We start from the raw sequence: 16,609 nt of genomic DNA on the forward strand, positions 1-16,609 counted from the left end.
GAGAATATTGATATTTTATGCTTCCAAATACTGAGAATTTAAAGTTTCCATTGAAAAGAAGAAAATCTATCTAGTGATATTCTAATTTATTTTATAATGAATTTCACTCACTGCTTCCTGGACCTAATAATTCCATCAATAGATGATTATCTCTTCTGAATCATGACTCTAGGAAGAAACGGCGATATTTTTACCAATGATATTTATTTGAGAAACAGTAAGACAATGGGACCATGCTTTCATGCATTGGTCACTCCAAGCACAACTGGGATTTGAAGAAAAGATAATAAAAATACATACAAATATTACAATAAAGTTAAATGCTTTTCATTTCAGAAATGTGGGAAGAAGAGGAAACAGGACCAAAACTGTCAAATGAATTCTACAAATTGTGAAATGAATTCTACAAATTGTGGCGTGTTTTTATTGTTTTGTTTTTCGAGATAGGATTTCTCTGTAATTTTGGTGCCCATCCTGGAACTTGCTCTATAGATCAGACTGACCTTGAACTCACGGACATCCACCTACCTCTGCCTCAGGAGTGCTGGGATTAAAGGTGTGTGCCATTACTGCCCATCTTGAATTCTACAAATTGTACAAGGAAGTGTTATAAAGTTTCCCATTTATTGTGTCAAATAGATTAAAATAAAATACTTGGCCTTTGAAACATATTCTGATGATCAGAGTCTAATGTAAGCGTTACAAAGAACTATACTGGTCTAATTGGCGGATGCAAAAATATCATTTGGTAGGCAGGCATAGTGGCATATAACCTTAATTATAACACTTCAGAGGCAGCGGCAGGTGGATCTGAGTTCCAGGTCATGATCATGAAGACTTTATTACAGTGGTACAGCGATGGTTCCACGTATGAACATCAATAAACATAATCTCCCATGTGAACAAACTGAAAAAAAAAAAGCACACGATAATCTCATTAGATGCTGAAAAGGCCTTTACCAAAATCCAATACCTTCATGATAAAAGTCTTAGAGCAATTAGGAATACAAGGAACATAACTAAACATAATAAAAGTAAGCCGGCAGCCAGCCAACATCAAATTAAATGAAGAGAAACTCAAAGCAATTCCACTGAAATCAAGAACAAGACAAGGCCTGCCACTCTTTTCATATCTATTCTTGAAGTACTGGCTAAAGGAATTAAGACAAATTGGAAAGGAAGAAGTCAAAATATGTTTATTTGCATATGATATAAAGTAAATGACCCTACAAATTCCACCAGGAACTCCCTCAGCTTTTAGCATGATGTGGATGGATATAAGATTAACTCACCAAAATTGGTAGTCCTCCTATATACAAATGACAAATGGACTGAGAAGGAAATCAGGAAATGACACCTTTTAAAATAGCCTAATAATATAAACTATCTTGGTAACTCTAATGAAGCAAATGAAAGACTTGTACGAAGAAACTGAAGAAGATATCAGAAGATGAAAAATCTCCCATGTTCATGGATTGGTAGGATTTACATTGTAAAACTGGCCATTCTACCAAAAGCAATCTACATATTCAATACAATCCTCATCAAAATTTCAACACAATTCGTCAAAAATCTTGAAAGAATAATTCTCAACTCCATACAGAAGCACAAAAAGCCCTGCATACCAGAAAGTCTTGAACAACAACAACAAAAAGACCTAGTACCAGGTCTCACCATTCCTGATCTCAAGTTGTATTACAAAGCTATAGTAACATTTATAAAAAGCACAGCAATGGCATAAAAATATACACACTCATCAACCGAATCAAAACCAGATACACTGCGCCTGGTAGAAGAAAAAGTGAGGAGGAAGAGCCTTGAATTCGTTGGCAGAGGAGACAACTTCCTGAACAGAACACTACTGTCACAAGCACTAAGGTCAACAATTAGCGAATAGAAACTGAAAAAGCTTGTGTAAGGCGAAGGACAGTCAGCAGGACAAAGCGGCAGCCTACAGAACGGGAAAATATTTTCACGAACTCCACATGTGATAGAGGATCAGTATTCAAAATGCACAAAGAACTCAAGAAACTAGACAGCAAAAAAAAAAAAAAAACAAAAACCAACAACAAAAGAAAAAAAACACAAAAAACAAACCAAGTAACGAATAAGGTAAAGCTCTACACAGAATTTTTAATACAGGAAACTCAAATGGCTGAGAAATACTTGAAGAATGTTTAACATCCTTAGAAATCAGGTTAATGCAAACCAAAACTACTTAAGAGATTCCCTCTTACACCTGTCAGAATGGCTAAGATCACCACAGCTCATGCTGGCAAGGATGTGGAGCAAGGTGGTCACTCTTCCATTGCTGGTGGGAGTACAAACTTGTACGGCCATCATGGAAATTAGTATGGTGATTCCTCAAAATGTGGGAATTGATCTACCTCAAGATCCAGCTATACCATTCTTGAGCATATATACTCAAAGGATGCTTTATCCTACCAGAGATGTATTTGCTCTAGTATTGCTGCTCTAACTCAGAAACTGGAAACAGCATAGATGTCCATCAACAGATGAATGAATAAAGAAAACATGGTTCATTTATACAATGAAGTGTTACTTGGCTTTTTAAAAAAAGTGACATCATGCAATTTGCAGGTAAATGGATGGAATTTGAAACAACAACAAAAAAAGTAATCCTGAGGTAATCCAGACCCAGAAAGAGAAATATGGTATGATTCGCTTAAATCTGGATATCAGCTGTTAGACATCAGTGCTTTATTCAGCAATCATCACAGGGGCTTCCTCCTACAGCGGATGGGAACAAATACAGAGACCTATAGCTGCATGTCATGGGAGGCACACCTTGGAACACATAGCTCAAAACAAGATGTCTCCATCAAATCCCTCTCCTTCGAGCTCAGGGAACTCCTCAGGAAAGACAGACGGTGTTGGTTGAGGAGACAAAGGCGACAGAGGATACTAGAACAAACCCCTTCCTCAGGAAGGCACACATGCATGCACACACTGAAGCAGCAGCCCAGGGCCGACACGGGTCTGCATCAGGTCCCCTGCATGTACACCAGCTTCAGCTTAGCACTGTATGGGGCTCTTGAATGTATGAAGAGTGGGCCTCTGAGTCTGGGCTGCTCTTGGTACTCTTTATTTTCCTGTTTGCTTGGCCTGTCCAACTTCAGTGGCTTTTATTTTATCTTATATTTTATTTTGTTATGTTTCGTTGCTGTTTCTCAGAAGTCTGTTCTTTTCTAATGAGAGACAGAAGGGGAGTGGCTCTGGATGGAGAGCAGGTGGGGAGGAACTGAGAGGAGCATAGGGAAGGGAAACTGTATTCAGATCATACTGTATGAGAAAAGAAATTATGTTTAAAAAAGGCAAAAAAAGAAAAAAACTTAATTTGGACGAAATCACATAATCTAAACATATATACACAACAAATAAATTACACTCTGTAGAGCTTTAAAAAACGTATTTTAATCTCATTCCAAACAAAATTTCTCGATTCAAATACATCTCATTAAAATCATTTTAACATTCTGCAACTTAAAAATATTATAAGGATTCAATATTTTCATCTTTTATAGCCTCCATATATTATATATTTAATATATAATATAAACAATACATACACATAGTCAGCAGGATTACAAAGTAATTTTTAAAATTTGATCAGTATTGATAAATATATTTAGATTAAACTTAACTATGTAGAATCACAGAAATAAAATACAGCAGGCCCAACACTAACAGAAGGACTGCAAATGTTCAAATGGTTAATCATTTGAACGAAACTTTCAACCTGGGTGGCATACACTTTAAAACAATACTCTTGCTACTTTCAAGTAGCAGTACTTGTAGACATTAGATATTTATATCTCCATTCAATTTAAAATGACTATGCAGCTTTTCTTACTGTAATATACAGTAGCTTTCTCTTTCTTTCTGTTGGATTTTGTTTGTCTGACGACTAATGCATTACCAACAGAAGTGATTTTAGTTCCTTTCCCTCCCATAGAGCATGGCTCAGTTTGAAGATTGTTCTATAGGCAGCAACTAGAGCAATAACAGTACCACAACACCATGAAGAGTAACCAGTAACTGGAGTCCTAGCTGGAGATTCGCACTGTAAACCAAGGTAATCAGAAGGATCACCCCTGCAAATAGCCCTCTCCCATTAGTTACTACAGTGAGTTACGATTCCAATGGCACAGTGTAACAGTGTAACAACCTATCCTGGGATTTTAAATATTACAACAAGGATTCACCCTGAGAGTACAGAGGGAGCATTCCAAACAAGACACTCCAAGAATTTCTTTCTCCTTTCTATTTGTATTCTTCTTTTGTCAACCCTTCAAGGGCATAAATACTTGAATTTAAAGTGTGACTTGGATATCCATTTTTGATTGAAATTCATGCCACTGTCAGATATTGATGATAGAAAAGCCCAAAAAGGCTTGTAGAAAAGAGGCAAGCAGCAATCCACCATGTCAAAAAAGACAGAAGTCCTCGAAAAAGGAGAGGGGTGAAGATGGTTTTTAAGCTGCTCAGTGCCACCGTGATCTGTGTGACAGTCACCTTCATCTTCCCATCAGCTGACGGCAGTTCAGAGTAGATGGAGTTGGGAGGAAGGTTATCCACTGGGGAGACAGAGACAGCTTCTGAATAGATCCCCCAGGAATGATTACCTAGAATATTTAAGATACAAAACTTGATAAAAACAAACTAACAGAAGAAAACCTTAAATCCCCAATCCATATTAGAAACTAAAAAGTTAGTGATATAGTGAACCATTGTATGTTGAAAATAATTTTGCTATTTGTTAAAAGAACATGATTAATTGAACAATATCACAGAATGGTTTTAAAGTAAAAGTATTAAAAAAAAACAAGCCCGATAAGACTCTCATTCACTGCAGTAAAATCTGGAAATCCATAAGCTATGAATCGACTGCTTTTACTGACAGAACAGATTCATTAACTTCCTAGAAATGCTTTCTACCTCTACAGTATCACGACAAATGTCTTTCTGAGAAACTGCTAGGATGTCAACGGGAGCGACTACTAGTGGCTTTTCTAACTGGTTTCATCATAGCTTTTCTACCTTGCACAGGATGTGACTCACACATGCTCACTGAGCTCCCTGCCCAGTATGGACACAGGTTCTAAGGCAAAAACACACTTAGCATCAGTTCCCTGATATGAGTGAGGCTACTCAGATCATACTTAAAAGAGTTTCTTGGTGCTTCTAAGCCTGCACAATGGCACGCTGCCCAATCTGAGAAAAGAGAAACAGGGCAACAATGGCAGTTCCTGGATACTACCACCCAAGGAGACTTGACAGTCCAGACCTTCCTTATTCCCTGAAAACCCTTCACCCTTTCTATACAGGTTACCTAAAGACAAACTCGACACAGTCCTGCAGTCTAGCCAAATTTATTGACTTTGTGATAATTTCAAGGTTAGGTACTAGCAAACCTTTAATTCACCTGCTTTTACCCAATGTCTAAACAAGTGCTTACCCACATTACTTGGGAAATGTGGAAATTAACATTAAAATGAAAACCCTTATAATCAACAAATAAGAAAACTATATACACCTGGGCTTCTAGAATCAACAAATCAACTTGTACAGATAAAACTTTCCCCGATTCCTCCTAAAGCTACAATAACAACAGCAGCAACATCAAGAGGTGTATTTCTGTGCTAGTAACAGAAAAGGAATTAACTATAGGTAGAAAGCAAGGGCTGTTTACCAGCTGCATGGCATGCCTACCTAGTGTTTTCAAAAGCAGAGTCGTGTGAAGCAGCATCACCAGAGGTGCCACATACTGCAGGGCAATGACACAAAGGTAGTAAAAGACTCGAGCCACCTGCAACCAACAACATGCTTAAGTATCTAATAAAGCTGACATGTTACGAGTGAGTTAAGTTTTTATAAAATTACCTAACTGAAATGCTTAAAAATAAATATCATTCATTTACATTTTATCATACATGTACTTCAGAAAGGCTCAACCCAAAGATAAGCTTTTAGAATTGGAAAATCTTACAAAAAATTTCAAAGAAACATTTCAGAGGTAGAATAAAATACTAAAACTTGTATGGAGTGCTACTTAAACATCAGAGTAAATAACTGTGACAAGCAGGCATGTACAAACAGGAACTCCTTATAAATAGAAACACTAAATCTTCATTCTGTATGAACATATTTGAGGTCGAGTTTTGAATAACACGTAATATGTGAAACACAAGACAAAAATAGGGGCCAACTTCATAGTAAATCCAAAAAGAAAAAAGACTGGATTACAGGCCAGCTGCAATGGTGATAGATTATACTTTTCTTCTCTAAAATCTCTGCTAAGTACTTAAAATTCACACGAAAGCACATGGAAGAACGTTAAAAGGAGCACTCCAAGGCACTGAATTTCCTACCCTTTTAGACATGAGGTCTGGACAACATTCTCCAACGCCTTCCTGATCATTAGATGGGTTTTGGCTCAGGCTTGTCACAGCCTTGCAGTAGCCCCCTGTACTGAGCACTGAGAGCAGGATGGTAAGTCAGATCTGATTCGGCACCAGAATCAGACTAGCTCTCTGACAAATGTCAGCTTACAGCTTCCACACCTGTTTACTCTAAGGACACGAGACAGCTTGTGCTATTTTGGTTTTCATTTTGACCGTTATAAAACGTACCATTTTCTGTAGCTCAACTGTACTTATGCGGCCTGCTTCTTTCTTCATTTGATCCACGCATTTCTGGGCCAAGTTTAAATATGCTTGCAAGTGACTTCGCATCATGGCCAACCGCAAAGCACATAGCAGGATTATTAACCAGAGTCGCAGAGTATCAAATGTGGCTTCTGTCATTCTATAGATCAAAAAGTTGACATGGTGCTCTCAGGGACCATCACATACTAACATAGCAGTCATGCTACGGTTCACCATGTAGAATACAGGAAATCTACACTTTCCCAGAGTCAACTGGTAGACCTGAACAAGAGTTCCATTCTGCCAATAACTTATCTAATAGCTTCACTTGTGCAAAATAATTAAGTAGATAAATGTATAATGAAAGTACAAGTCACAACAGAGCCTTCTTTTCCTTTTTCTATCTACCTGTACCTATGGAAGAAATACAAGCTCTAACACGCAGTGAGTCTCAATGCTCTTAGAGATGAGAATCCCTAAGGAGACCACAGGAACTAAGCAAATCAACGACTAATCTATAATTTGCTACAGTTTTGTCTGTTTATATACTTATTTGGTTGGGGGGATTTCAGTCTATTCTGTTTCTAATTAGGACCACTGAAAACTAAAACCATACTCACATATTATAAATTACATAATACAAAGGTATTAGATACCTCAGATTTCTCTAAAAGTCGCTTAATTAACCTATTATGCTGTAAGCAATGCCACAACACTGAGTTTACAATTTTAGCACATCTATTGGCTCAAGACTAGAGAGGGCTGGGGGGAAGCAGAGACAGGTGCATTCCTGAAGTTCAAAGGCCACAGTCCAATCAAACCAATCAGTTTCAACAATTCTCTGCCCCAGAAAAATGCTAGTAGACTGTGATCTAGGAAAGACACCTGATGTTGACACTGGCACTCCATATGCATGCTTACATACATATCTCACACACATGTACCCTGCCCCCCCCCCAGCATACATACATGCACATACCCTCACCCACAACTTTCTTCATATGTGTGTTTCTATCCATTCTACCATCTATTTCAGGAAGCATCTTCTTAGTTCCAGCTCCTATTTGGGCAATCAGTGTGTGCATGTCACCAGTCACATTAAGTACCCTGGGATCCGTGCTACAGATTAGATTCTGAACACGTTGGATCCAGTTACTATGTCAAATTACTCACATGGTGGTCCCTTTGAAGCAGAAATCACAGTTCATACAAAATATTGAAACCTTTAAACCGGGATCAGAAAGTCTGTCTTTAGTACTAAATATTTTAAACTTTTCCGAGTAGTCTAATTTCTGCCAAGATGTCCTTAGAGTATGGTTGTCAGGCCTGGCTTTTTATGTGGGGTCCAGGGACTTGAACTCAGGTCTTTCTGCATACACAGCTGTCAATGTTACCAACTGAGTCATCTCTCCAGTCCGGAAAGGTTAAATAATAATAACAGCCTATAGTGATTCACAATAGTTCTCCTGCAAACATGCTGCGTCATCACACCGTCCCTCTGTCCGACAGCACGCACCTGGGCAATGAACTAGAGCTCAATAGAGGTGCTGTGGAACAGGAAAGGACTCAGAAAGGCAGAGACCATATCAAAGTGTGATGCTGTTTGTCAGAAACTCTCTAATCCATACTCTTTTGTTTCATTTTTCAAGGTTATGAATGCACATGGATATAAAACTCTAGTGTGAAGGCACTGTTGTCTACAAAACAAAAACACATAATATTTTAACAATACATTTTCACTACAATAAGCAACAAATGAGCCAGCCACATAGTAGTAACAGAATACAGGATGTAAGGGCTTCTGCAGCCTTGAAGCTTTCCAAGGGACATAAAGAAATCTGTTCCCTGGAGTGGGAACAAGAACTGACTGGTAGCACAACGAAGATGGCTATTTCATAGGCATCAAGAAGAACAAACATAAAGTTACTAGACTAAAATAGAAAACAGCTGACTCAGCCAGGCAGTCCCAGCACTCGGGAGGCAGAGGCAGGAGGATCTCTGTGAGTTCGAGGCCAGCCTGTTCTACAAGACCTAATTTCAGGATAGGAATCAAAGCTACAGAGAAACCCTGTCTCAAAAAGACAAAACAGAAAGAAAAAGGAAGGAAGGAAGGAAGGAAGGAAGGAAGGAAGGAAGGAAGGAAGGAAGGAAGGAAGGAAGGAAGAAAGGAAGGAAGGAAGGAAGAAAAAATGGCTGACTCATTTTACAAGTTCTAGATTTGGTATAACGGCTATTAAGTATCTTCTAACTCATACTAAGGTAATCCAAATATATGATAATTCGATCAGATGGGGTGTCTCAAGGAGAATAAAACAGCAGGTCAAGAATAGGCAGAAGCTAAGTGTGGTAGCTCACTCATTACATAGTAGTTCCTGGCAAGTCTGAGACTATCAAAAAGTGAAAAAGAAACCCAGGTATGAGGTGTGTGGAGGTGGAGGCAGAGGCACGTGATCTCTGTGAGTTTCAACCCAGCCAGGCTTGAAGTGAGAGGCTGTCTCAATCAGAGAGAACGCAAAGAAGAGGTTCTTCCCAGATTCCAAGGTAATGATGGGTTTTATGATAACTACTGATTTTCTTCTCGGGCTATAAACACACAAAGGCTGCACATAGCCACATTTTACTCTTTCAGTACAGTATGAGACTATATGCATAAATTAATGTACATTTCAAAATTGAACAGCACCACATCTCTGTTTCTGATCACACTTTTCCATAAACTAATTTGTTATCAAACAGAAATATCTACCATTTCCTTTCTGACTGGTAGATAGTTATTTCATCTTCTATCACATCATGGACAACGGAATTTAAATAGAATTTTTTTTTTTTTTTTTTTTTTTTTTGGATTTTTCAAGACAGGGTTTCTCCGTAGCTTTTGGTTCCTGTCCTGGAAATAGCTGGAACTAGACCAGGCTGGCCTCGAACTCACAGAGATCTGCCTGCCTCTGCCTCCCGAGTGCTGGGATTAAAGGCGTGCGCCACCACCGCCCGGCTTTAAATAGAAATTTTAAACTGAATTATTAAATCACAACTAAAGAATGTGATGAAGCATACTTATTGATTGACTATTTATAAAATATAGCTGGGCTGGGCCATGGTGGTACACGCCTTTAATTCCAGCATTAATTCAGGAGGCAGAGACAGGTGGATCTTTGTGAGTTCAAGGCCACCTTGGTGGTCCACAGAGGTAGTTCCAGGACTAACAAAAAACCCCTAGGGCAGAAGCAAAGATGAGACAAAAAAGGAAAGAAGGAAAAGGTTTCTGTGAGAAGATCCCAGGCTGCTGCACATCAACTAAATGTCCTGCTACCACACAGCGGAGTAAGGGGTAGAAGAGATAAGGATAATACAGACAATAGGAACAGTAACTACAAACGATTACTGTGCAAAAGACTAAGATAAAATGTCCAGATCATCGATAAATGGCATAACTGGTTTATGCCAAATGCTAGTTTCCTTGTTTTCAGTAATTTTGTTTGTAATCTGTTTAGTTAAAACTATTATTTAGCTGGTTTAGTTATATGGAGGATAAACATTACTTCTTGAGAGTGGATATATCCCTAGTTCAAGAATATGAAGTAAAAAGAGATGTCATGGTTTTACTGGTTCTATTCTCCAAGACAAACAAACATACAGAGAACTGAAAAGAATTACATACTATGCAATGCACACTTTGGAGTCAATGACTAGTCAGGCATTTCTATTTTAATTCTGACGACACAACAGTGGAAACAATATTACTCAGCACTCATTTTCAAAGACTGTGTTATGTGTGTTATTTCACTGATTCCAGCAATCACCCTGTGAGGTACATACCACTTCATTTTCCAAACTGGGATGCAGAGGCTTAGTACAGTTCAATAAGCTACCTCATGTGATAATTTTGGGGAGGAGCAAAGCTAGAGTTCAAACCAGCTGTCTAAACCTTTGTACAGCTGTAGCATAATTCCACAACACTGCATCTAATACACAAAGTAGTCATTAATGTCTTTCTATAAACTGCTTCTATATTTTCTTGACATCTTATACTGTTAAAACAGTTATCTAGTATAGTTATCTATCTGAACAAGTATTAATCATAATGTTAAGACATTATTTTTAATTTTCTAAGTATGTAACTCATTTGGTAGAGATGGAAATTGCAGTATTTACTGTATAAAAATGTCTCTAATTTATTTGAAAAACATTTTATTCAAAACAGACATGAAACAAAAGGAGATGTTAAAAATTTCCATAAGCAAAGAAGTAAATACCACTTACATTTTCACTGACAGCACTTTCCTCCATAAATTCCACAACAGAACAATAATAAGAGCAGACAACAAGTACAAGGATCCAAACAAACAAAATAACAAGAATATGTCAGATGACAACTGGCTATTGGGAGAGAAATCTCAAGGTGTGTACAGGCTAAGAGTAGTGTGCAGTAGTAATCATTAGTATTCATTCAAAAAAGATCAAACATGATGGCCTGCAGCTTCAACTTCAAAAACTTTTTAGCATTTCTTTAATATTCAAATACCAAAAAACAAGCAAGTAACTTCAATTTATCCAAAAAATAAATAAATAAACAAAAACTTAGATATAAACCAGGCATGGTAGTGGCATATGTCTTTAATTCTAGTACTCAAGAGACAAAGGCAATCAGATCTCTGTGAGTTCAAGACCAGATTGGTTCACACAGTGAGTTCCAATTCAGCCAGGCCTGCACACCGAGACCCTGTCTGAAATAGCAAACAAACCTATCTAAAAATACAGTTAAGTGGCATTTAGGAAAGCAGCTTTGATTTATAACAAAACAAAACTCAGGGCTCAAGTTTCCATACTTACAAAGGGACACTTTCTTTTCCCAGCGGTGGGTTCATGATGTAGTCTTTGGTGATTGGTTTAACCCAGAGCAGAACCATAAATAAAGGTGCCAAGAAGTTGATATGCAGTAATGTTCTGAAAGAATACCGGAAATAAACACAAAGATCCAGAAATAAAATGTGCTAGTATAGTGTACTTGTATATTACAGTTTTAATCATTTACTGTTAATCCAAGTCCTTAAGAAAAAAGGCTATTATCTTAGTTTTTCAACTGGGAATGTGGAAAGTGGCTTGCTCAGGGCCATTTAGTAGGTTAGACTAAAGATTAAAGATAAGATTACAATTGAGATTTGCTCACTTTACTTTAGATGCATTTGGCAATTCCTTTTTAAATCCATGACTCAACAAACAGATATTTTAATGATTCTCTAATTCCCAGAGTCAGTAACTCCAATGGTAGATACGCAGAAGTCATCTAATAGTTGTCAGCACAGCTAAACAAAATGCTTGCTAATAATTCACAAATAAATGACAGTGATTAGCAAAGTCATAATACCAGAAGGCATATGGCAAATGAAACACAACTTATGACTGAGGAACCTTGCAATATATCATGATCATTTATAATGTTAAAATTATATTGCCAAAATTATAAGTGACTCAAAATTTGTATTTCTTCTTGGACTGTTACAAACACAATTGAAATTAATCTTCATCATATTGAAATAAAGGTAATTTACTTTTTGTTTCTATTTTTAATTTTAATTTTGGTCTCCACTCCACTCCATGATACTCTCAGTCTCACAAAGGCTGGAACTACAGACATGAGCCACCGGTGGCACTCAGCTTTGCTTTACTCAAGACACGGCTACATTCCTAAGGCAGAAAGGGGACTTCAGGATTGAGCTATACCTCATTGTTAAGTAGAATCTAAATTTGTATCCTACACATACACACATGGTTGCTAAAAATTTTGTTTTAGAAGAACAAGGGAAACTCAACAGACTGTTTTGTTGCAACATACTGTTTCCATTATCAAGAAATTATAGCTTAATTTTATTATTAATTAATTTCATGATCAAGAAACACAGTTAAACCTCAGACAGGGCTAAACTACAGGCTTTAACATACACACAAACCCACAGATTTTAACACAGTACTACTTAGAAATGGTAGTGATGGGTGTGAGGACACAGGGCTGAGTCGGGGACAGTGATGTTCCAAGAAAAGCTGGCCACAATCCCTATTACTATGTAAGTCCCTTGCCACGGAGTAGAGACAAAGCCGCTCCTTTGCCACCCAAGTTACCCACAACAGAACGAGCACGCCCCAACTGGTACAGCACAGCAGAGTGCTGTACTACAGCATCAGGCTGTAATAAACTGGAAATAAACAAAATCCCAAATGCCCAAAGGGAAACGCTTACAAAGAAGCCACATTTTACTGAAGATAGATGTGCTACCCCTCTCTCTAACCACCACTAAACGCTTTATGTTTTATAAAGGGAATCTTTCATCCCACAGCCTTGGTAAACCATCGAGGGCAGGAAGAAAGAGCAGTATTCGGTATGCAGTGTTGCTAGGGAACACACCAGTATCAAGGAGCAGCCCACAGCGGTTTCGGTAGCTTGTGAAGGGCACCCCTCCACCCATCCTTTTCAGCTTATTTAAATCATAACACTGGGGTTAGTGGGCTGCAGTGTATGTACAGAGAGGAGGGGAACCAGGTTTTGTCTTAAAAGAAGCTGTTAGAGAGATGAGTGGTGGGAAAAGGCAGGACATAGGAAAGAGCATGCTGAGTTAAAAAACAAACACAAAGATGAAGTAGTGTGTAATGGGGGTGGGGTTAAGATAAGTAAATACATATTAAACAAACAGAAAAATGAAGTCAAGGAGGAGGATGAAAACCAAAGAACACAGGTAAGAAATAAGAATGCAAAGGCAGGAGAGTCAGTATCATTAAATACAGTGCTTTACAGAAGAGTAATTTTAGAACTCTTGATTGCCTGGAGAAGCTTAATGACCACACACAATGTATATGAGAAATATTCTCAAGCAGGGTTGCAGGTAAGAAAAGAACGTGGAACTAAAGGAAAGTATACACAAGCCCACCTTTCTGTTACAACGTCTCCATTCATAAGCAAACAAGCAAATAAACACCCCCCCCCCAAAAAAAACACAAAACAAAAACAAAACCCAACTATAAAGAAAACAGTGAATAAGGGCTTGGAACTATAGGCAGAAGTTTAATATGTTATCTCCACTTCAGAACCAAAAGAATTTGATGGTTAAAACTAATCTGCTATAAGACATTGCACATTACTTGCCATCTCAAAACAAAGTAGTGAGTTACTTTAAGTCTAACCCACAGATCATCAACTTAAGGAAAACATTTCTTATAAACATAACTCTTAGGTTTAAAAGTAAAATATTTGAATAACACATAAACTTTAAGTATTTTAAATTTTAAAAGGGAAATTTCCACAGCTCTTTAGTTCCAATGTAGAGACCGATATCATAAATCTCTGAATTAAAAAGAATGAACATAAACTTTGGTATTTCAAGTAGAAATATGTTTAACAACCAATACATCTTAAACACAGGTTTGAAATTTTAAAAGAGAAACTACCTATAGCTGAGAGGAAGTGGTGTGACATCAAATATTTACTAATAGTAATTTTAATAAAATAACTTATTATTTATCACAATAATATACCTTAATTAAGATGGAAAACATATATTTATCTGCATGTGCTTATGTACATTTTCCGCTTACTGTGTAATTTTTTCTGTTGCCAAATTCAGGGCATCCAGATGCATTTGAGCCAGTCGTAATCCAGGAAATGTCAAAAAAGCCCCAATCAGTGAACAGAAAATAGCCAGGAAAAATTTGAAAGTAAGTTTTGAAACAGGACCCCTAAAAATAAAGTTTTAAAAAAAGCAGATAAATATTTACTTAACTTACCAAGAACCCATTTTCCCCATTCAATTAATTTACAAATCACAATAATATTAAAACATCAAAAAATATATCAACAAAAATACTGATCTTATTCATAATAGATCTTGGTGAATGATAAACTAAACCAGGTATTTCTTAAATGAAAGCCACAAATCTAAGCAACGTATTTTCAAATGATATATGGCTTGAATATAAATTGTTTCCATCTATGGAGATAGTCGGATTATAAGAGCAAATACAGGTAAGAATCTGATGGAAGACTCTAACTTCACAGCGGTAAAAGTGCGAGTAAGCTGTTCCTAGCAGTGGTGACCCAGGGCTGGACAGGCGGCTTGGGGTAAGTGCTTGCTCTTCTGCATGGGTTAGCCCCTGGGCTTGTTCCCCAAACTGCAGTGAGGGAGGGAGAGAAGGGGGTATTACAAGGGATTATCTTTACTAATGACAATAACTAAAATATATATAGTAAAAACTACAGTAAAAATTGATCTATTTAAGAATAGAAAATGTTAAATTTAAATAATGTTCAACTTTTCAAAAACTTACTGAGATTCTAAACCCTGCTTTTCAAGAAACTGCATCGCACTGTCTGAAAAATTTGTAAACCCTGTAGGAAAAAAGAGATTATCATGAGGATGAAATACAGACTCCTACAGCAGAGCATCTTTTAGGCTAATGACTAGCTTTGTGTGTGTTAACTAGTAAGCTATAATGCAATAAAATCAGTTATTAACAAGAACAGCCCTTAGATACTTGTATATTCTACAAGTACATAAATTTTGAATTAATTCTTTAGCATTATATAAATTAAGAAAAAAAGCTCAGGTTGCAATATTTTGGGAAAAAGGTAAATAAAAACTTTAGCTTAAACAACAGTCAAGATCTCATTGAAGATTAATAACGGTTAACTAGAACATAAACCAATGTCAATTTTAAGTATGTATTAGACATAAAATTAAGATAAATACTAAAATCAAAATATACTACACAAGTAAAATTTATTTTTAAGGTTGTGTAAAACTATTACCTGTTTCAAGCCCGAATTCCAGGTAATTCTCTGTTACGATCAAAACTGCCATTGCTTTAACGAAGAAAAAAAATCCAAAGGTGACACAAACTGACCTTTCACCACCGTCTTCTACTTTAAAATAGTGTGTAGTTAATGAAAATAGAACTTTGCTGCAGAAGGAAAAGTTCAGGAAAAACCACAATAACTTGTGGGACCTATGCACAACACCTTTACATGATGTAAATGCCCCCAAAGCAAACATGATTCACTTTGATTCTATTGGTTTGTCTGTCAGAAGTACTTTGGAAGTGAAAACCTTAATGGAAATAGAACAGATATAAAGAGAAAATCTAGTATGAGTTTATATTTTAAGCTATAGAAAAGTACATTAGAATTAAGCGACAATTACGGAATGTATTCCTTACGTATATGACTCAAATATAACGGGGGTGGCGACAGAATTTTATGCTAGCAGGTTTATGACAACAGCAGCATAAAAAGGCATAGAGATTTTAGGCAGTTGAATCTTATTGGGCATATTTATCACACATTTATATCTATTGTTACATCTATAGTTAGATACGTAATATAACACCACAGGACTAATTTGTAACCATTTAATAAATAAAATTTGAAAATTACTAATAGCTGCTGGTAGCCTGTCAAATGAAAACTAGGAGGGTTAAGCAAAGGTGAGTTCTACCTGAGATTCCAAACCAGTCAGTTTCAATATGTTCACCTTGAAAATCAACCTAAAATATCATGTAACCTGAGCCGAACATAACCACACCCATTTAATTAAGATCAAATCAAATATAACCTAAACCTAGAACTTGAACCTTATGTATGCAAGTCATGCTTCTTGAAAGGCTGAACCAAATACACGAAATAATGAAGCCAGTAAACCAATCTAGATACAAGCAACTTTAATACGAATGCTAAGCACTAGAAACAAGGAGCTGTTACTTAGTATGAGTCACGTACAAAACAAAACACATTTAAACAAACCTGTGGTGGGGGCTAAGGAAAGACCTAAACGTTATACAGATTTGAAATGACTTAGATTTAAACCTAGGCCATCATAATCCAGAGCCTGGGCACTTAGCACTCACTTATCTGCCTCCATAAATTATACAAAGCACCTAACAGTTATGTATTGCAGCTC

General features: G+C 36.9%; 1 protein-coding gene across 5 annotated transcripts in view; it reads right to left on the bottom strand.

The window, feature by feature from the left end:
- Window positions 1–235: 235 nt before the first annotated feature.
- Window positions 236–16,609, bottom strand: part of Tmem161b (transmembrane protein 161B) — an 84,307-nt gene continuing 67,933 nt past the window's right edge. For 4 of the 5 annotated variants that reach the window (XM_057789630.1, XM_057789632.1, XM_057789631.1 and 1 more), the window contains 7 exons: window positions 15,463–15,614; window positions 14,982–15,042; window positions 14,253–14,393; window positions 11,499–11,612; window positions 6,654–6,828; window positions 5,734–5,830; window positions 236–4,646 (listed from right to left, as the gene is read on the bottom strand). In XM_057789630.1, coding sequence (XP_057645613.1) covers window positions 4,372–4,646; window positions 5,734–5,830; window positions 6,654–6,828; window positions 11,499–11,612; window positions 14,253–14,393; window positions 14,982–15,042; window positions 15,463–15,614 — 1,015 coding nt within the window. In that variant the 3' untranslated portion in view covers window positions 236–4,371. The remainder of the gene's footprint in view (window positions 4,647–5,733; window positions 5,831–6,653; window positions 6,829–11,498; window positions 11,613–14,252; window positions 14,394–14,981; window positions 15,043–15,462; window positions 15,615–16,609) is intronic. The other variant, XM_057789635.1, reaches the window with a different exon arrangement.

The sequence above is a fragment of the Chionomys nivalis genome, chromosome 15, assembly GCF_950005125.1.
Source record: "Chionomys nivalis chromosome 15, mChiNiv1.1, whole genome shotgun sequence".
Taxonomy (NCBI): Eukaryota; Metazoa; Chordata; class Mammalia; order Rodentia; family Cricetidae; genus Chionomys; species Chionomys nivalis.